This window comes from Gymnoscopelus braueri (assembly GCF_963280865.1).
Source record: "Gymnoscopelus braueri genome assembly, chromosome: 4".
NCBI classification, from domain to species: domain Eukaryota; kingdom Metazoa; phylum Chordata; class Actinopteri; order Myctophiformes; family Myctophidae; genus Gymnoscopelus; species Gymnoscopelus braueri.
The window spans coordinates 24,311,060-24,332,926 of NC_137605.1; the positions used below are offsets into that span (position 1 = coordinate 24,311,060).

The 21,867-nt window shown below is 40.8% G+C and overlaps 1 protein-coding gene across 4 annotated transcripts in view; it reads right to left on the reverse strand.

Annotated features, from left to right (window-relative positions):
* Window positions 1–21,867, reverse strand: part of inpp5b (inositol polyphosphate-5-phosphatase B) — a 31,655-nt gene continuing 9,788 nt past the window's right edge. For all 4 annotated transcript variants that reach the window (XM_080426187.1, XM_080426188.1, XM_080426189.1 and 1 more), the window contains 17 exons: window positions 17,353–17,437; window positions 15,771–15,944; window positions 13,144–13,248; window positions 12,876–12,990; window positions 10,790–10,906; window positions 10,394–10,581; window positions 9,715–9,826; window positions 9,051–9,160; window positions 8,373–8,508; window positions 7,413–7,523; window positions 6,714–6,879; window positions 5,559–5,794; window positions 3,111–3,239; window positions 2,425–2,509; window positions 1,769–1,896; window positions 1,552–1,663; window positions 1–1,132 (listed from right to left, as the gene is read on the reverse strand). In XM_080426187.1, the coding sequence (XP_080282313.1) occupies window positions 1,023–1,132; window positions 1,552–1,663; window positions 1,769–1,896; window positions 2,425–2,509; window positions 3,111–3,239; window positions 5,559–5,794; window positions 6,714–6,879; window positions 7,413–7,523; window positions 8,373–8,508; window positions 9,051–9,160; window positions 9,715–9,826; window positions 10,394–10,581; window positions 10,790–10,906; window positions 12,876–12,990; window positions 13,144–13,248; window positions 15,771–15,944; window positions 17,353–17,437 (2,219 nt within the window). In that variant the 3' untranslated portion in view covers window positions 1–1,022. The remainder of the gene's footprint in view (window positions 1,133–1,551; window positions 1,664–1,768; window positions 1,897–2,424; window positions 2,510–3,110; window positions 3,240–5,558; window positions 5,795–6,713; window positions 6,880–7,412; window positions 7,524–8,372; window positions 8,509–9,050; window positions 9,161–9,714; window positions 9,827–10,393; window positions 10,582–10,789; window positions 10,907–12,875; window positions 12,991–13,143; window positions 13,249–15,770; window positions 15,945–17,352; window positions 17,438–21,867) is intronic.

A 21,867-nucleotide genomic window follows, 5' to 3' on the forward strand; every position in this document is an offset into this window, starting at 1 on the left:
TTCTGTTTTCAGCACTTTTTATATATATAAAAAGAACAATCAGCTGCTGGGTGACTTGAAACATCAAAATACAAATTATCTCTCTTTTTTAAATAAACGTTAATATATACATTAAAAATAACCAGCTCTCCACAGCTGCTCTGTGATATACAATAAAAGCTGTACAGCTCACAAACGTCGCTGTAAAACATTATTTAAATCAAATAAGACGATCAATCATACAATCTTATCAGTGGTGTAGTCTAACTGAAATACAGGCATTATATGCCCTCTAGACTTTTCTGTACAACAGTGAGTGCCATCAGTAGAAAGACGGAAACTGAACAGGCGAGAACGTAAACACATGGTAAAGGAAAGGTGTACAGGATAGGTGTCAAACCGATGAAAAGTTGAATGAAACTTTGCCGATTTTCAACCTAAATCCCATTGTTCCTATGTGAGGAGATCCATAATATAGTATGGAAACAAATAGCCTATGTCTTCTGTGTATTTCTTTGCAAAATGTTGAAACAATGGCCTCAAACACAACGTTTCATATTATGGACCGTTCGATGACATGAAATGACGTCTTTCACATCATCGGGTCATCATTTTGGAGAAATACACGTAAGACATACAGGGTCTGTTTTGCAACACTATATTATTGATCTCACATCAGAACCATGGGATTTAGGTTGAATAACGGCTAAGTTTTTCTTTAAGTCTGATTTATACTCTGTCATATTACAGTGTTGCTTAGGACACCGTCGTACGATGGAGTATAAGTTAAGCTTTATGTATGGCTGCAATTCATGTATTATATTTGTCATCCCAGTCCAGCATGGCTGACTGCAGCAATGCATCTTGACTTTACAACAAAAAAAAAAATCGCGACTTGACTACACCACTGGCCTATACAAAGATCCATCTAGGAATATAGAGGAAATCATTACAATGTATTTCAAATACTGAGCTTTACATGGCAATTCTATTTACGTGTTCACTATTCTTCATGGTGGACAAGAGGGATCCCACGCTTCGATTTAGGAGAGATCCTGAATCAAGAAGTGGTGAAAGAACTCCTGTGTTTTTCTCTTTTCCGCCAGGTCCTGCTTTGTAGGGGACCTCAGGAGCAAGGCAGCAAAAATGGTGGCTATGCAGAAAGAAAACAAAAAGGAGAAGATAAAAATGTTGATAAGAAGGCAATCGTCTTCATCTTTATTCCCCAGAACATGCTACTGGTTATGCTGGATGGGGTGTTCATTGAATTATTATAAAGCTAATTCATACCGACATGAAACATGTCAGTTTGCCTGATTATACTGTATGGATTATATTATGTGATCAGCCATGAAAATAATGAACTACAAATCAAGCCATGAAACTATGGATATTATGATCAACTAAGGATTTAAAATGCCAAATTTCATGGGATGTCATCCAATTTGTCACCGACTTGATTTGTCACTGATTTAATTTATCTCTTTCCTTACTTGATGTGTTGACTTAAGCTAAAAAACAGTAGCAACGAATGGCAGAAAAAAGTCAAAACATTTACACTCCATTTCTTACCCAAAATGTTGATGTCGAGTCGATTGAATGCAGCATTTTTCAACAGCTCGCGGAGAAAGGCAGCTAGATAGTTGAACACATTTTTATGGCATCGAGGTAGCATGGAGATAACCTGAAAAGTAGAAGAAAAGCCACCCGCTATATTAACATCAACAGTCTATGAATATTAATGATATTAAGCATGGTGTGATTTGTTAAGGGCTCCTTCCTGACTGACCTTCTTACACTGACTGGCGTTTGAGCAGCACTCTAGGCACTGCTGGTAGAGGGAGTAGGGCACCACAGGCTCCGGGAGGGCATCTAGGAGGAGAAGCAAGGCTTCTGCCACTGAGTGGTTACTGCCAGCTGGTAGTTAATGCATAGTCAAGGGCATATCCTTCTGTCAGAATCTGGATCTGCGTCTGCCCAACCACCTCAGGTAGTGGGCACAGTTATTAGAGAGGCTGTGCTGTAACTTCAACGTCACATTGCAGAACTCTATCCCTGGCTCACTGTCAGTTGGCATCAGCATCATTGATGTCTATGCTGTAATACTTGGTTGTTGTTTAATATCATTATTGTATGCTGTAATGTTTTTATGTGGACTGGACTCTTGGAAGATTGGCCGATGGGCTAAAAGAGATCCAAATAAAAAAATCAATACAAAAATGATTATGTTTATAAATCATTCATGTCCCCAAAACGTAACCTACAGATATTCAAAGCTTAATGAGGCATAAATGAGAAACACCAAATATCTTAACCTATTTTCGCCCCATATGTTCACCTATTATGACATGCTCAGAAATAATAGGGACAATAGGGTAAATGTGGATAAGATAGGACTATCTCATCCAGGTGGTTGGTTATTTTAATGAAAGTGTTAAAGGATACGGAGCGAATCTGGCATGCCTGTATCAAGGCAATCCCTTATTTCCTGAAATTCACTTCGGAGCCCAGGCTGCTGAAAGAGGTCCTCCTGTGAATAAAATAAATAAATAAATTACAAAGAAAGAAAATGATGATAAAACTTTCTCAGCATGTTTACTCTGAGAACATTAGACAAATCTAACCAGCTAATGCGGCACTATTATATGTTGACTGACCTGGACTGACCTGATTGCCCTTCAGCTTTGAGCCTCAGAAAAGATTTATTGGAATTAGAGCATTTAAAATACAACACATATTATACTTTCTGCGGGGCTCTTTAAATTAACATTAAGTTACTTCATTAGCAAGAACCCAGAAGCTACACAAAGTCAGTCAAGCCCTCAAGCAAAACCATTTCTGCAGTCACCCCAGTTTCTTAATGGCTGCGAGAAACTAGAAGAAAGCTTAAAAACATTCCAACTTTTCACTCTGCAGGGTTGCTGTGGAGAGCAGAGAGCTTAATATATCTGTCCTTGTAAGAAAGGCGCACACAGCTGGGAGGAGTCCAAAAGTTACACAATTCACTCAGAATTCTGTAAGGGTATGAAACTGTTGCAAACCAAAATCTGGCCAAGTACAAACAAGGAGATGTGTATTGCATTCTTTGATACAATTCAATATAAAGAGGGTTCACAGTGCTATTTCCTGACCTGTTTGATGGCATTACGGAATAAATGATCCACCATCATCCAGATTTCTTTAGGAATGTCTAGAGGCTTTTCAGTGATTGTGCTCTCGTCCACTGACGTGATCGTGCTCTCGTCCACTGGGGTTTCACTCTGTTGAGGATATAAACAGAACAAATAATGAGCGTACTGCAGTCCAGTCTAAGAGATTCCGTACTGGACATCTCAATCAGGAGCAAACAGAGGACAATGTGTGTGTAGTGCATAGGCCTGTATGTACCGGGTTTGCAACAAATGTAAACACGCAGATAAGATAAGATGTATACATGTACAGCAAACATTATATAAAGTTTCTAAGGGCCAGTGCAGATAAGACAAAACTTTGAATGTTGTATAGAAAAACTGCAATCATGTCCCAAATCCCAATCTCAGTATGGCTGAAGCCGGCTGATGTTAGAGAGGAAATTAACGTTTTCATATGTCAAAGACCATATAGAACAGGGGTCGGCAAGTAAGTCCTCCCTCGGGTACTTTTCTTTTTGTCTAAGCCATTAGTAAGCCAATCGAAGGCTAATAGTCAAGAAACTGATGAATAAAATGTTGCTGGTGTGATCATTCTCGGCTGTGATGGTGAGTAGTTAAGAGTCAAACGATTTATGGTCGGGAAGCCCCAGAACCCACGGATCTGTACATGCAATAGACCGTATAAGACGAAGTTGTACATCTATTGGTATAATTATTGCGACTAGTGTTGTCTAACACTAGTCGCACGTTCTGCTGTCCCGGGAAAACTATTGTTTTCCACTCTGAAACATCATCATGACGTTGATCATGTGATTGGAACTACAACTCTCGAGTCTTGACCCGTCGTTAGAGGCATCGTTCCTTGGTAGATCTTCACAACTGTACCATCAGTCACATGAATCAGTAGGTCACCAATATCACTGTAACAGCTGTACATTTCTTCAGGCAGAAGCCAACATTATATAACATTTTTGTTTTCTTTCTTATTCAGGGGCCACAAGGTTGCTCATCCTTACTATCCATTATCCATGCCAGTTTGACAGTGTCCTAGCAATGCTGAGCAAAAAAAGCACATTTATTTTCAATAGGTTGTTGACAAATGCAATGGATTCAGCAGGTCTGTGTGTATAAATGGCAAAGCTGCATAATAACCTTGGGAGTGATTTTAACTTCTTGATATGTTATGTTAAAAATCTTGATAAGTTACATGAGACCAAGCGGGCTGAAAGAGCCTATTTTAAAGTCTATACAATCCTACTTCTAATGGTCACAGGGGGTTTTTTTCTCCCTGGGAAGTAGGCTAATAATCATATTCTAACAGTCCAGTTTAATATTAAATCTGTCATTTGGCATTCATTTAGATTTTTTCAAAGTTATATAAGCAACAAAGAATAATAAACAAACATAAATTTTCAGAGCAGATTTTAATTGGGTGTGCGGTGTGGTAAGGGACCTTGATATAGGATAATGCTGGCCCAAAAAAGAGAGCCACTCGTCTAAATGAAAGAATGGCAGATTTGTGGATGGGGAGGGAAGTAGTCGCTGATATGGAAATGGTCATCGGTGATTGTTTGTCACTCTGATGTGTAGTTCTTTAATTTTGTGGGAGTCGCCAGTTTTGTAGCATTTACGAAGCTCTCAAATAATGATCAGTTTTGGTGAAAGAAGCCAATGTGGAACAGTCTTGCATTGAGACCGCATTTTGGAACACGTTTGGAAGTACGGAAGGCATTTTTGTTATGCTAATTGCCCTATGGGCTGCCCTTTCCCTAACAAGTTCCTGGCCAAAGGGTGCTACAATAGCTTGGCAACAAGCTGTGGAACGTGTTCCGATACACATTGCACTCCGTGGACCCTTTTAAATAGCAAAAAGCTTAAGAAAAGATAATAAGCAATTTGACCATTAGCGTTGTTGATTTCCCTTAAGCTAGTTTACATAACAGCATTATCACAAAGTGGCATTCCTTGCTGAATTGGCCTTGCTGGTTGTACACAACAACAACAACTTTGAATTACTCATTTTTGAAACACCCAGTCGGACACTTTTGCTTCCTCAGCATTAAGCGCTTCCTCATCACGAGATATTGTATATTGCGGGCTTCCTCTACTGTGAGAACTAGGGGTGCAACAGTTAATCAACTAATCCATTTAATTCATTATGAAACATTCCATTTCAATAATGTAATCTTTTTTTTCTTTCCAAATGTTTTCAAAGATTTTCAAAAATACAGAAAACTGTAGATCTACAGCATTCAAGCTAAATCAGCATTTTTTTGTGCAACACCATTGTATGACAAAGTATAAAATAGGGCTAATTTAAAAAACTCATTGGATTAATCCAAAAAGTCATAGATAGAATAATCTTTAAGAAAATAATCAGCAGCCCTAGTGAGAACCCCGAGGCTGAAGAAGGTGTTCCTGCTCTTTGCACCTGGCGGGGGCACTAACCAGTTCACGGACGGTCTCCCGAGGCATGTCCTGGATGGGCTCCCTCAGCTGGCACAGTGTGTGGATGGAGCTGCCGAAGCAACTGGGCAGGTAGTTGCCGGTCACAGAGATGAAGTAGTCCTTCCCCCTCTCCAAGTGGAGCACTAAGATGTCCTCAATCTCCTGCCGGCCTGAGTTCAGGTCGGGAGCCGTAGAACGGTTGGCGAACACCTCCAGGTCGATATCCACGCGACCGCCTGGGTGTTGAGAGAGAGAGAGACATACAGACAGAGAGAGGAAAAGAGAGATAGATAGTGTAAGATAAATGGGGTATGGCTGGACTTTGATAGATCAAGTGCTGATGCACAATGGTCCAACAAATGTTGTTATAATTGTGGGTCAACAAAAATCTTTTTGGGCCAGCAAAAACACTTGAGGTTACACTTTACTTTGCCGAGGCATTGTCAAAGTGATTAAAAACATACACTTCATTGCTGTCTGGAAGAAACCTTGAACAGTATGTCAAAACAGATTATTTTCAGGAAATAGAAAAAAAGAACCTGTGTTCCAGTGGCTCCATTGTAGTTATTATTTAGTCACGACCCCTTATTAATACTTTTCATTGGTTAAATTAGTACAAAATCAAAAGATACACTTTCACTTTCAAAATACAAACAAATGTGACCCTTGTGATCTTGTCTATCAGCAATTTGTACAACTTTTGAGCGACACCCTTGTACAACAAAGTAGGGTTTTAATTTACAAAAACATGTAAAAAGTTGTAATATGGACATGCAGTAAAAGGTTTCAGCCCAACAGCAAGGACTTGCTAAAACACACAGTGATTCAGCGAGACCCATAACAAAAGGAAAGAGGAAGCGCTGAGACACCTCCAGCACTATCACTCCTTTCCTCCTATCATGAGCCCTAGCACCCCTCCATCATTTAGAGGGCTCTTGCACTGGGTATATCTGAAATTGACTTGCCACCATTAAATGTTGCGATGGGAGAGTGAGTGTGTGTGTGTGTGTGTGTCAACTGATGGCTTAAGTCAAAATCAAAGCAATCTTTCAGCCAGGACATCATCACGCTTCATATGTCATGGTCCTCGCCACGTTGCTTCATCAAACTGATAACCATGGCCGCTTGACGTTAACAGTGACTGCTACTACTCACCCTGAGCGATGAAGCCCTTGGGCGGGCTGGCAGTGAGCCAGGGCTTACAGTAGGTGGCCTCATCTAGCTTCTGGATAAACTCAAACTGACACGGGACCTGTCCGTCGTTGTATAGGCTCAGCGTCTCTGCCTGGTGCTGCATGTATTTCACATCCTTAAAGTGGAACTGGGGGACGACAGGCAAGGGAGACAGAGGGCCGGATGACATTCAAGTTAAAGTTCAAACCCTACGGTTAATGCAATGTGATAAAGACAAAATGCTCATAATAGATACAGAAAATGTAAGACATGAGATGACTATCCATTACCCTGATAGAGCCAGTGGCACTTTACATCCTTACAAGGTAATGTTAGATATAGGCTACTGCAAAAACATTATTGTATTCACCTGGCCAGCACCCACACTGAAACTGAACTGCATCTTTAAAATAATTAATGGATAGATAAATCAGTAATCTGACCAAAATGAGAACAAATAACCTGATTACAGTTCAGGATGGGGGTGATGATGAAGTCTAAGCGTTCAACAGTCGGATAGAGCTTTACAATACAATGCTGAGACAGAGAGAGATGGATTGTAAGATATATATGATGACACGTCACCACCACATACGTCAGGGTCAGTTGGAGACTACTGTGTTAGGGGGCATTATGTTTTGCTTTATCATAATTTGACAATTAAGGGATACAAGCCCTCACCTCTCGCTTGGACAAGGTTACGGACGGAATGCACTCGTTCTCCATCTTGTCTATGGAGCGCACAATCTCTTCAAAGGTTTTCTTGTGGGCCTCCTCGTCCACTACCTTGATCTGCAAGAGCACATGGAACAAAGTACATCAGTGTCAGAAAAAAAGAAGAGAAGAAAACAGTGGAGGACAGAACTCGTGCTTGTAAATATTTCATTTGAAAGAACCCTTAATTGAGGCCATGGCACTTGTCCCGGACATGTGATTAAAAAGAAAAAAGGGAATGAATGGGTATATTTTTTGGAAAAGCAGCTGGAATTAATCGGGAAAGCACAACACAGATGACCCCCTTAAAGGGCAAGACCACTTTGGTAGAGGTTTGGGTTGTGTAGTTACCTTGATATGATGTAACTCCAAAGGTGGACAAGAAATAAAAATAATCGCTCCATTGATTAGAAATTGATAATTCAAAATGGGGTTTGGTGATGTTCTATATTGTCTGAATCAGCTGTGTTTGTGTTCGTTTATGTGCTTAAAGAGTGACTTTGAGAGATGTTTTACCATACAATGTAAGTCAATGAGGAGCACATTTTTAATTATCAATTTCTAATCAATGGAGCAATTATTTTTGATTTCTTGTCCACCTTTGGAGTTACATCATGGCAAGGTAAATACACAACCCAAACCTCTACCAAAGTGGTCTTGCCCTTTAAGCAAGTTTGCTACAGCAGGATTTCATGCATTGTGATAAGAAAGAAAGGAAAAAGATTCTTAGACACGATTGGAGCACTATTAACAGTCAAAAGTCGAACCAAAAATGTATGCATTGTCACATACCTAGTTTAATATGAGTAAGGCAGACTAATGGCACGCTTTTTAGAGCCTATTTTATAAACATTTTAGGATGCTGAATAGAAAAGTGAGGGAGGAGAGGTGGCATCAACTCAATGACAGAATGTATTCTCATCTCACCCCGATCTCAAGCAGGGAGCTGACTGGCTTGTGATCACTGGTTTTCAGTGTCATGTGACTCTGGTAGTGGATCTGTCTGATGTTCTTCCCTCGCCACAGGATCCGATCGCACCAGGCAGGCGCCCGACATTTTTCACTAAACGCACAAGTAACAATGAAATAAAACACTCATTTAAAAATAAAACAATTAAATAAAATTAAACCTACAGAATATATTTCACCACTTTCAACCTGGCATCCCATAGCCTGGTAAACCATAGCGGTTGTGTGAATTCTTCCACTTTTTTGGTGTCTGCAAAACGCCCACCCAGCGTTTGGGGCCAGGCTGTTCTGCAGAACACGATAATGTGAATTCACACGACCGGGATGATTTACCAGACCAGGCTATGGCATCCCTATTGAAAAGAAAATGCCAAAAAATAGAATCGAATTTCAAGCCGACAATGCATTCTGATGTGACGCACTGTAAGCGTGTAGGCTATTTATCATACAATTAAGTATATAAGGCTTAATTGGTTATAAATCATTAAGCTAATGATAGCTATCATTAGCTTAATGGTTTTGTGATTTTTTTTTAACGTGATTAGTATTAGATTTTTTTTGCAGTCCGTCTGCCATTTAGGTCATCTATTTTTCCACTGCGTGTATGAACCCTGATAGACCTGTGAGAAAGTTTACCTTGTGTCCCACTGGTCAGAGCCCGTGTCGTATTTGTAGGTGGGCTGGAAGTCAATTACACCCTCCACGAAACCGACAAATACGGCCTCCTCGTCAATCTGCCTCTTCAGCTGAGAACCACAGGAAGCCGTCAGTAACACATTTAAAACGCATTTTTTCAGTCACAATATATATCCAGTGTGTTCTGAACCCTCAAGGGTCAATAAGTGTAATTGATTCGGTAATCAAAAGCCTTCTGAAATCACAGTGAGTCAAAAGCATTTATCAATGAGGCTTTCATAGTCCGTACTATTCTTTATTCCATTTTCCTCATTCTATCTTATAACTAATCGTCGCTGTCAGGAGGAAACCTTGTATGGAAAAAAGAACCTGAGTTCCAAATGGATCCAATGTAGTTATTTAGTCACAATCTCTTGTTAATACTTTTCATATGTACAATATAATAAACCCACAGAGACACTTAAGCACTTTCACACACACTCCAAACGTGTCGTTATTATCTTGTAGATTGGCTAATTTTGCTACTTTTGTGTGACACTAGTGTGACAAAGTAGAGCATTCATTTCCGGGAAAAAAAAATAAGTTGAAATACATGAGTTACAAGGTTTCTGCCCACCAGCGACGCAATGCTGGAGACAGACAGAACAGAGGGTTGGACATTAACCTGGTCATAGTTGTGCAGATTTTCAAAGTCCTTCTTGGTGATTAGATCCTTCACACGTTCAACATCAAGGTCACTGATCCGGTAGTTGAGGTCTCCAATCCACAGGACCACGCTGTCACACAACGACATGCCAGGGAACAGATCTTTTCATGCTTCTGAGGTGAATGTAAATATTTCTACTGCATTATAGGACACTACATTATAGGATTATGTGAACATCCTTTTTTTTTAGCAAAGAACACCAGTGATGGGGCATATTATGGTGCATTCAGTCATGGCATTTAACACTGGGCATTAATCCATAATTTAAGATTTAAGATTTGACAGCCAAACAAAAGTCAAAGTTGGCAATAAGGATTGGGACAGACAAAGGATAAAATCTTGGGACAGGGTAACTTAACCCATTTTGACCTGTTAAACCTATACATTGTTATACCTTTCAATCCAGGACAGCATCTTTGTCACATTAGTTGTTGATATATACCGTATATAGCGACATAAATATTTTTGAATACATTTGTTTTTCAGAAAGATTTGGTTAGGATTTAGAAGGCATTTTAATGGGTTAAGCTCCTGTTGTGGCGGCATAAGGCCTTGGAAAAGTTCTTGTGAGCCCAATGGGTCCTTATACACAATATACAGTATGTGGTCTCTGAATGCTATGTGAATGGTTTCATACTTGTGCTTCAAGATGGGGAGGGGGGCAAGTGAGGTGTCCAGGTGGCGAAATTGGAGACGGCTGCAAATGTCCTTGTAGTCTTGGTTGCGTCTCTCATACTCCTCAATGTGGGCGGCTAGATGCGAGTTGACCACACAGATGTCGGAGTTGTGAAAACGAAAACGTATCGCCACGGCGCCCTTGTTGCCCTGTGGAACAGCGAGAGCAAGCAAAACAGAGACCGACAGAGAGGGAGAGAGAAAGTGAGTGTACAGAGAAGATATGAAATTTTGGCCCTTGCACAGGGTTCGAATTATCACATTTATCCCAGCTTAAACATGCTCCTATCTGGCAAATGGGAGCGGTGGTTTTTTCCTTCTGCTATATAGAGTGTGCGAGTGTGCGTTCCGTTCTCACCATTCGTCCCATGATGCCGGTGCCCACGGTCTCAGCCTCTACGTCAGAGATAAACTTGGCATGTTCCTTCTTCACGTAGAACAGCAGCATGATGCCAACCAGACGCATATGCTTCACCTGTACAACACACGTGCACACAGAGGGCATAAGAAGTTATACACAAATACCCAGGTGCGCCATAAGTAAGACACTGGCATTTGCAGTAGACTACCGGTCTACTGTAAATGCAACACACAAATTAACCTAAAATCAGCAAAGTTCACAGAAGACCGTTTTCAGGTGATGCCACATGGAAAGTGGCATAGCAGTCACAAGGCCACAGGCAATAGATTGCAATAGAAGAGCGTTTCCTCTGGACAATCAGACACATAAATGAGCTAGCCAAAGTAAAGCTAATACACTAATATCTCTCTCTATAATGTCAATATATATTGTATTGACGTTGCTTTTTCCCCAAAAAAAATTTATTTATTGCTTAATGCTGCTACAATGCTTTTTTCTCCAAAAATAAATGTATTGCTTAATGCTGCTACAATGTCTGAGGAGCCAAACAAAATGCATTTTACTCTTATGCTCCCGTACAAAGATATAACAATAAAGATCACCTCAACCTAAAAAATGGACGCATTTATGTTAAGTCCCATCTTCACCATTGGCGGTTCCAGTGGATGTCAGACCCATTATTACCCTGGCAGAGTTAGTATCATTCTGTATGCTATGTGGATCAAACATTCCATCTGTGAAAGGTCATGAAGGAGGTCACAGCAGGGAGGTTCAAACAGCTTTGGTGTACCTTCATCCCCGAGTGAAACTCACACTTTTTATTTTGTGTGTTTTTAGAAAAAGATCAGGGGAACGGTCACACTAATTTGATATTAATCATAGAAAGAACTTTTGTGAGAGAAGCTCCAGCACCAAAACAGTTATTCACACCTGAAACAATCAAAGCATATGGCACACATATGACTCGCATATAGACACAAATATTAAGCAAGAGTCTCAACAATGTAAGACAAATGAGCAGCTTCTACATGGCTGAAATGAATAAATAAATGAAATAAATATATTACGACCAAATTTGCAAACTGGCACTTAAACGTAAGACGCTTTATCAGAAGTTGTATACAGTATCTGATCAAGATTGACAATAATAAACAACTACAAATCATAATAAATAAAGCCAATTAGGATCTTCCCCCTTGCCTTTTATTTCTCAAAGGACTCCTGATGAAACGGAAACAGTAAACCATTAAACCATAAGCTCGTGACAGAATATCATCCACTATTGCACAAGTGCAGCCGTCAGGTCTATCAGCCTTAACACAACTCAACATTTACATATTGATGTAAAAACATTTATTTTTCAGCCTGCTGAGCTGTCCTGTGTCAATTAGGGAGCAGCCAAGTGTGCTCTGCTCACAGGGTGACAGGTGACTGAGAAATGGCAGGCTATTATAACACCTCTGTGACTAGAATGCTTAATGTGTATAAAGCTCCAAAAGACTTTGTAGAGACCAGAATGACAGCCAAGAAAGAGGAAACCAGCTGCTTCCAGTCAGCACTTCTCAAAAGAAGGGAAGTAGATCAAAGCAAATAAGGGGAAGAAAGGGAATTCTCAAAGGAACTACCATATGGGTCCTAAGTCCTTCAGACTGATGTGGCTACTTTCCAATCACTTTCATCGCGGAATCCTTAAAAGATTTCTATAGCACTATGGTGTGAAACAAATATTATGAGGGCAAAAGAACAGATAACTCTGTGGCAACTGTACTGAAGGGATATCAGACTAGATTATTTTGCTTTTCAAGCCAGACAGACTGAAGAAAAACTGTTAAATTATTCACAGCACATTGAAGTCAAATTTAAACATCTGAAACGTTGCACTAATTCTGGGGGTTCCAAAGCATTGTGCCAACCAGGCGCACCAGCATCACCTGTACAACACACGTGCAACACAGCGATTTCAGGTCTCTCTTAAAAACGTACACCTTCGCATCACCTGCAATACGTATTGCTGGTCAAGAAAGACACACGTTCAAAGCGATTATGGCAGACAACGGGGGTTAGAGAAAGGCAAGGTCCTTACTAAAGCATACTTGGCTTCTGGATGCAGGGCCTCGGACACCGCTGACATCCACTCGGGCTCTCTGGGCGTATCGCTGAAAAAGAAAGCCTCTTTGCTCAGGTCCAGCTCCTGGAAACTGCAGAAGAGGATGGAATAAACAGAGGAAGAAGCACGTTAAAATGCCATTTTAAATCCTGGGTGGTCACGTGGGTATAGAATATGGCATACTTTTTGGCAAGTAGAGCTGACATCTGCGAGGCTATTCCCCAGCAGGGTGGATGCGACTTACCCCACGCAGTATATGTCAGGAGGGGTGGTGTCAGTACAGCTGAGCCAAGGACGGAGGCTTTCCTTTGGTGCTTGACCGTTCACATTGTACGTACCGAGGAAGAAACTAAAAGACACAAAGAGTAAGATCAAGATGAGAAATGAGGGAGATATTGGGATTTATTTTTATTTTTCTCCTGACCAACCTACAACAGTTCTTTGTGGGTTTTCCTTCTTAATAATAATATCTCAAATGTATAAAGCGCTTATTAAAGGGATACTTCACTTTCGGCGGGGGGAAACATTTAAAAAATATATTAAAAATAAATGAAAGTAATGGAAAATTCATGGCCCCCTCACGCATTAGAGTGTCCTACTAATGTGTGAGGGGGCCTTTATTTTGCCATAACTTTTTTCATTTTTTTTAATATATATTTTCAATGTTTATTTTATGTGAAAGTGAAGTATCCCTTTAAGTACCCAAAGCCGCTTTACATGGGGGGAGGAAGAGAAAACAACAAGAAAAAGAAAAAATAACACTAAGAAAAGGCTAGGACTAAGGAATATTTGTTTTACTTTGAAGGTGTTAAAACTATGCCTTCTGTGTATGCTCAATGCTGAGTCATGAAATAAAAGAATATATATATATATACATTTTTAGGAGATTGAAAATGCATGTGCACAAGTACCAGCAGAGGGCGGTGTGCTCTACAAATAAGTTGAACTGCCACTTTTAGTGGGCATGTCCTTAAAAAAAATGTATTTCTTCAACACTCCTGACAAGAAATTCTACAAATAGTAAAAACTCTGTCCTAAGCTATAAGCTGCTAAGTAAGCTTCAACAGTAAAAAGAAGTTTAAGGGAAGTACAGTATTCGACATTCTGAATGCAAGTACAACAGCAACATCAACAAACACATCAGCAAGATGGACAGGAAGTTTGTTCTTCACGTCTACAACTGACAGTCCTCCAAGCAAAATGTGTGAACTCGATGCACTCGACTGTGGTTAAAAGAGAGCGGCTTAATGTAGCGTTGAGCTCAGTGTGTGGAAATACATGCCACATCAAGTTGACTTCTAGGCTCTAAATCATGCTCATAGTCATTCTGTAGCCTCACTTCATTCCATTTCCTGCCCACATTGTCTTTTCTAGCACAGATTCAGTGATGTTTCGGATGCACAACTAGGCCAGCAGAGGACTGCTCAGCACTCTTGCACAGTCTGAAAACACCTTAGCGCCAGAGTTCTCAACGGGCCTGAACATTTTAACTCGAACAGAACCAAGTTGAAGCCCGAGCAAAACCTGATCATCACCTCTAAACAATGGAGGGAATTTGGGTGGAAGAATTGAATACGCTTTTTTATTACACCTAAAATCAAAAGTAAACAACTGAGAAAGCAGCGGTATTGTTGGAGACAGTGTGGACATCTGAACGCCAATCATTCACATATATTCTGTCATGTAAGAAAATACAGTAATTCTGGGACATGTCCATTCTGAATGTATGTTTTGTTCTTGTCTGGAAAATAAAGACAAAGTTAAAACAAATATATATATATATATATATATATCCCGATCATCACATACAATACCGGAGACCGAGAGGGGGGGGGGGGGATAGGGGTTTAGGAAGTTTTGAGAAAAATGTTTCGAGATCGATGGTTCTGATCATCAAATAATGCTTGTTATTGCTGGTTGGTTCTAATCAACTTCTAGCAGGTTTAGTTCAGCCCAAGCCCTCCCCAACCCATTAGAATAAATTGTTTGCCTGAACCCAGCCCTACCCGTAGGCCTTTTTTGGGGCTCGGGGCTGAAACTGAGAACTCTATTCAGAAGAATCACCACTTCACTTTAGTGCTCACAAATAATAACAACATAATAAATAATAGAAAATGTAAAGCATCTATCCAGGCAGAGAAATAGTTCACCATCTACAACATGTCTGCCCACACTGCTTGTTTGTTTCAGTTTTAGTGACAATTTTACACTCAAAACTAGGCCAGCTTAGGACATACAGTAAGTGTACCAACTGCAACAATGCAACTGTGTTCCTCAATTTCAAACTATAGAGCAGGGGTTCTCAAACTTTTTTATGCCATGACCCCATTTTATGGGGGATTTTTTTTGGCGGCCCCCACACCATGTTTATAGGGCAAACATCCATTTGTTTCCATGCATTTTACCCTCTCGGAGTAACAAAAACACCCAAAACAGCTAGAAAAGCAGTAAAGCCACTATGATAAATACTCACAGTATTGCACAAATAACACTCTAGGTTTTACTATGATGTCAAAACCACATTCTCAGAGCAAGTAGCCTGTAGAGGGCGCTGATACACCATTTAACTACCGGTAAAGGTAGGCCTACATACAGTACACCATAATGTCATTACATCCAATAGCTCGTAACAATACTTACACTAGGTAAAAAGTGGATTACAATAGTGGACATTCAAAACGTGCATATTTTGTCTCTACAGATTATTATTACACGTTAATAACAAACATGCAACATTTATTGAGCACAGCAGATTTGTTTGTTCAAACAAAATATTTTTTTGCTTGCATATCATTTCTCACTCAGGAATGAGGCACATGCCATAGAAAAGGCCCGTTCCAGGGATCGTGATGTGTGAGAATGAAGTGGTACCTGAAGTCCTCCAGGTAGGTGTAGAGGTCTTCTTTCTTCTGCAGCTCACATTTGATGAGGTTGTCGCGCAGGCCGGTAAACTGCGGCATGGCCAGCATTTGGGCTTTGTTGGACGGTGTGTGGCTGGACGAGCGCACCATGTCATCCCTGCCCTCGCGACTCCCTTTGCCTGGGCTGGTGGGCGCACAACACAGGAGAGAAGAGAACGGGGTGGGGTAGGGGTTGGTGGATTGGAGACGTACCAAAATAGAAGCACGGTTAGATTGCCACTACTGTGTAACCTCAGTGGCGAGACCACTACTACCTCCAGGAGCAAGGCCAACATGTGTGTTTACATAAAGGCCATTCAGTGGCTTTGCACAGACCAAATGCCTAGCAACAGTAGTCTCTGTAGCAGTTAGTTTCCAGTTTGAGTGTTTAATTGAGGCAAAGTGTTTATCGTGGCATCTTGTGAACATGTATACTGTATGTATATCGTCTCTGTCGGGTGGAAACCTCATATGTCCAAAACTGTTACTTAGCAGATCAAAGGTCTGCTACTTTTGTGCGACACTGTAGTATGATCAAGTAGGGCATTAATTTACGAAAAAAAAGTTAAAATATGGTGATAAGAGTTTTCTGCCCGACAGCAACGATATACTGTATACATACATACTGTAGTGTGTGTGTGTGTGTGTGTGTGTGTGTGTGTGTGTGTGCACACACACACACACACACACACACACACACACACACACAGTTTTTGTGAAGTAATTAAAGGAGTTTGCAGACACTTTTTGAGAAATTATTTCTCACTAAATCAGAACCTGCTACGGATTCTAATTCCAGCAAGTGTTATTATGGAGAGCCGCTAGGCATTATGATCTTTGTAAAAACCACCAAAATGCGATTTTCCTAAGTATCAAAGTTGCCAGTTACCACACCAAAAAAAAGAAAGTGTAATGTATATCCATCCCATACATGTCTGGACAGAAACATTAGATTCTACCCTAGTTACCACGCCACACAGCATCCTAATGGAGCACAGTGCGTCACGGCTCCATCAGACTCCTGGGCTATGCAGCCGAGCTCTATTTCTGTGTCATCAATACGGGACAGGCCAAAAGGGGTGAGAGTGATATTCAATATAGCTTTAACCTTCCAGGAAAAATACTGTCAGTATTCGGAGCGCCTCACAAGTACAAGACACATTCATTTCACGAGTGTGCAGCAATAACAACAATAAAAGTACAGCCAGACGCCCAACGCTATATACTTCATTGACTGGAGTCCCCCAGGGGTCAATAATTGGTCCGCTCCTTTTTCCCCCTCTACACCAAAACGTTTCGCCCCAGAATAGGCACGCTAGGGTTAAAGCGGTGAAGAGACGAGCAAGATCAAAAGAGCTGAATTCCCCTAACCTCAACAGCTACCGTCAATGTCTCCTTAAGTCGGGCTAGGCCCCAAATGGCCCCATCGACTGGCTTTGCGACAAGCACTAAGCACTAGACTGTGGTAAGAACGGTATGCAGGGGAAGCAGGTTGTTGAAGATGCTAGGTCAGCAAAGCTCGCCAGCATAAACAAAAGCTTATAAAATCTCACCTCCCCGGCCTGGACTGCTCTGCTCCGCTGTCAGCACTGTGCTCCTCCTCTAGCGATCCCTTTTTGTCTGTCCTCGATGATTTCCCTGTTTGGAAGGAGGTGGAGGGAGGAACAGCAAGAGAGAAGGAAGAGAATAATCAAACGGTGTTCAATGTTAAGTTTATTCTCACAGTGATAAGCAGGGGAGGGGCCTCCTCCTTGTACAACAGTGGCTAAGGAACTGCCAAAATGTCAGCGCTTTTGGCCATGGAAAAGAAGCTTCTAGAGTACTGTCTTGCTTTGTTGCCTGGGAAGCCATCTCTCTCCACACTGCTACAAGTGCTGCCTATGTGCTATCACCCTGGACTGTGAGAGCTCATTGTAATAACACGCATAAGCAGACACACTCACAATCCTTCACTTTACGCCTTGATAACTAGTGTGTGGAGAATCACTTAAGAGCTAATCATGACTGATGCTGAAGACACACACTCGGGTCAATAGTAAAAGTGTCAAGTCAGGACTCAGCTTGTTGTAGTCAATCGACCAAGGCTGCCTGCTGCAGTTGGTTACAGTTAACGCATCTCAAGTAGTTGGAATTAATGAGGAAGTGTCAAGCGTGAAACAATATGGCCCCTGTCTCCTGAAGCTTGGCAGAGGATTCCTCTGGATAAGAGAAGCAGCTTTCTTTCTCTAGACAGAAAATTAATTTAAAGTAGTTAGGGAAAGCTTTGTTTCAAGGCTTTAAAGACTTTGTTTTATTACTCACAGAGGACAAGATTATGTTCTGCAAGGAAGCAAACTGGCCTTGTATAACTGCACTTCTCTACGTCTGTTGGGCCATCTAGACGCTCATATGTCTTGTGGACTTCTATTGTGGCGGTGAAATAGATTAATTGTTAAGATGTGGTGGTGTATTGGCTAATCCTATGGATTAGTCAGTTTCTAATCGCATCACGTTCCCATACTTAAAAGACTTGTGTACTGGTACTGTGTTACCGCTCTTGAATCAAACAAGACAGACAAAGGCCCATATTTATCTTATTTTCAAATGCTGTCACTGTACCAGACCCTCTCTGTAAAACCCCACACATTTCAGACCGTTGGTAATCATTATGAATCATTAACCTTATGACTGTAACATGCAACCAATTACCCAAGCAGAAACATTTCACAACCATTTCTATAACCATAAAACACTGCCATTCTTCCACCACAGGAATATCATTTAAAAATTTTAACGTTCACAATATACTTCAGTGCCACATTAGGATACACAGTGATACATATTGTATAGCCAACATCAAATGTCATGCAGTATCCCTTTATACTGTATGTAAGTGTTGCTGATGCCCTTGTCCAGTCAATTGTATTTAAGCTATATAGCATATTTCATAGAAGAAAAAAACTAATATTAGCGAGCGAGAGAGCGAGAGACAAGAGTGTCTTATGCCTCACAAAGTTTGTTCAGAATTGGACTAATGTATGCTCCTTTACCAGATTCAGATTTTAGTCTAGGTACAATTAAGAGAGACCAATGTCTGATGGACTGCAAGGTCTGATTATTAATTAGGTTTATTATAGGCATTGAGCAGAGATGTATTATTCATAAGCTAAACCATTGATTGACTACATGAACGCTAATATCCCTATTCTGGGCATGTCATAAGAGAAGATAGATCAGCTATGTTCGGCTATTTTCCAAAGACATTTGGTGTAGAGGGAAAAAAGGAGGGGGCCGGCCAAGAGTACAGACAAAGTATACTATAGGCAGGGTTCAAGTGGTTAAGATCATTTATGATTCACTTTTAAAATTGTTTGATTGTTTTGCTTTCATTTCTGCTCTTTCCCACTCCACTCCATGTATTAATGTTTTTAGTCTGAATCGGTCCCTGTTTGTTTTTAACTAACAAGGATGTTCACAAAAAAAGATGTGTCCTATGATACAATATAAAATATAGATTTCTAAACCAAATGTGAAGTGATTTGCAATTACTTTCGCCACGATAACGTGACATGAAATGTTCAAATGGTTCCATGCCTACCATGAGACTTCCTACTAGTCTATGACTCAACAGAGGCTTTGCACGCACACACCCGTCTTTAACCAGTTGTTTTATGTAGTGTATATTTTCTGATGTCTGCGCAATGGTAGTGCAAGGCTACTAAATCTGAACCTCTATCTGAACTGTAGCTCTGAATAAAGAGTTCATGTGTGTGCTCGCAAACAGGAAATGGAAAGAGGACTGCCCCACTGCGTGATAAGACAACTCCCAGTCTGGTGAGAAATGCCATTGGAAGGAGTGGACCTGTAGTACAGTGCTTAGTTTCAAAAGCTGGCCCTCCGCCCTCACTTACATGTGCCATTACATCACCACAATGTAAAAACAGCTACAAACTGTAAAACTGACATCACAGTGCTACAGTTTGTTGTCCTAAAACACGGAAGTGACTTTGCAATGGGTTCTTCCAGATTTCCAATGCTTTTGTTTTTCAAAGGGTTTTCAATCTATGCAGAAAATAATTTGTCCGGTTAACGTAAGATTATGAGTTTCACATTTTGTCCTGTGACATAAATTACACCCGTTAATGAATTATAAAACTGTTATCTGCTTTTTAAAATCATAAAAACCGTTGCTTTGTGAAGATTATAGTACATTGTTGAAACAAAATCTGTTAATAACAATTATAAGCCGTTGCCTGCTGCAGAGCTTATTGTTGTAACTTATCTAAAACCCAATGCAAAACATTCCTTTGGAAATCTGCGGTGGGATCCCATGGCCTGAGTAACTTCTGGGTTGGCCTACAAATAGACACGATCCCTGCAGCATTCTACTGGCCTTGTTAAAACATGAAACAAGAGATGAAAATGAGCCCTACTGGCTGGGGTCAAGTGCAGACAGGGTTATTAGGTGCTTAGTCAAGAGAGACTGCTGCATTTCGCCAACCCTATGCTCCTCAGACCAGGTCGAAACGGTATTTAAATCACGGCGCTTGTTTAGACTGCTTGGTGCAACGGCTGGGTGGGGTTGGTCATATAAAACAACACGACTATAATGAGTGCTGCAAAGTTCAGACATGAATCACAGGAAAACATTTGAAGACAACAGTATTGTCCCCGACCCACTTTGAATTGCCCTAAATCACATTCTTTGTTCCATTAGGGCTCTCAAAAACTATGGCCATAACTTACCCACAAGTATTCAGTTAACAAATACCGTACAGTCCTTTAAGTCACTACACTGAAAACAGGCTTGCTTTCCCTCAATTGCTTATAGTCCAGTTCTATATGTAATTTCGTTCAAATTTTCGGGGGATTAGGAAAACTTCAGAGTATAACAAATCAGAAAATCCATGATTCCATTTGCGCAGAAGCCAATATGGTGGCCATCTTGGATTTTACAAAATGGCGACCTTTGAATATTCGTTTTTCAATATCTCAACTTCTAGATTACGTAGGATCTGAATTCTAGTGGCTAAATCTACATTTTTAGGGTCAGGAAATCTAATGGTGGTAATTAAAAATATTTACAAATGATCAATGGCACAGATTTGGGTCATAATCCTTGATTTTGGGGGGGAAATGAAAAATGTAATATTTGTTTTTCTCGACTTCTAGATTACATAGGATCATGATTCAAGTGGTTAAATCTACATTTTTCAGGAAATCCAATGGTGCTAATTAAAATCAGTGATCAATAGCACATATTTACATAACAATCTAGAATTGTAGATGTGACAGTTCAGGTGTAGCCATGAAGAATCTCTGTCTAGCGTTGGCAGAGATGTTCACATGCATGGTCTGCACCTGAATGGAATGTCATTTTTGGTGACTGACAGATTACTTCCTGCAAGTTCCTTCCAGGTCTCAGGATGATTGGTTCTGAGGTCATGCATATCAGCAATATATCTGGGCCAAAGTCGCTTGTATTTGATCCGGTCAAAAGCAAAGAACATCTTGCTGAGTGCTTCTGCAGCTTGCAGATGGAGTGCCAGATCAGCATTGCGAGATGTAGCCACAAAGAACAGGACTGTCTCCACTCTCTTCAGGTAGTTCATGATGGACCTGAACATGGCATTTTGTGCTTTCTGTGCTTCCCACTCTTTGAAAGCCAGCAAACGTCTTTGAGCTCAGGGTTCTCCCTGAAGAATTCCTCCAGTACCAGTTCATACAGTGCTACATATGAGTAGATGTGGCCCGAAGAGAACGCTTATAGTGTGTGTATTTGAGGATCTGCCTCGTTGTTGCTGCACCATAGACGTCAGCTTCTATCCAGGCATCATCTATGCCTGAATTCTCTATGGAGGATCCAAGAGCTCTCAGAGCAGCCATGACGGCATGCAGTTCACCAAGTCTGGGGACAACTGTGCGCTTCAAGTCAGGCCTGGCATCCAACAACTGCACAACCTTCTCATAGAGGGCCATGTCAAATGAGATGACAGTAGGATGTTCTTCACCAACTGCCAAACGCCTCAGCTCACTTGTCTGCTTAATCACGGTGAGGAGGGTTGACCATTCATGTGCCACCTCTGGAA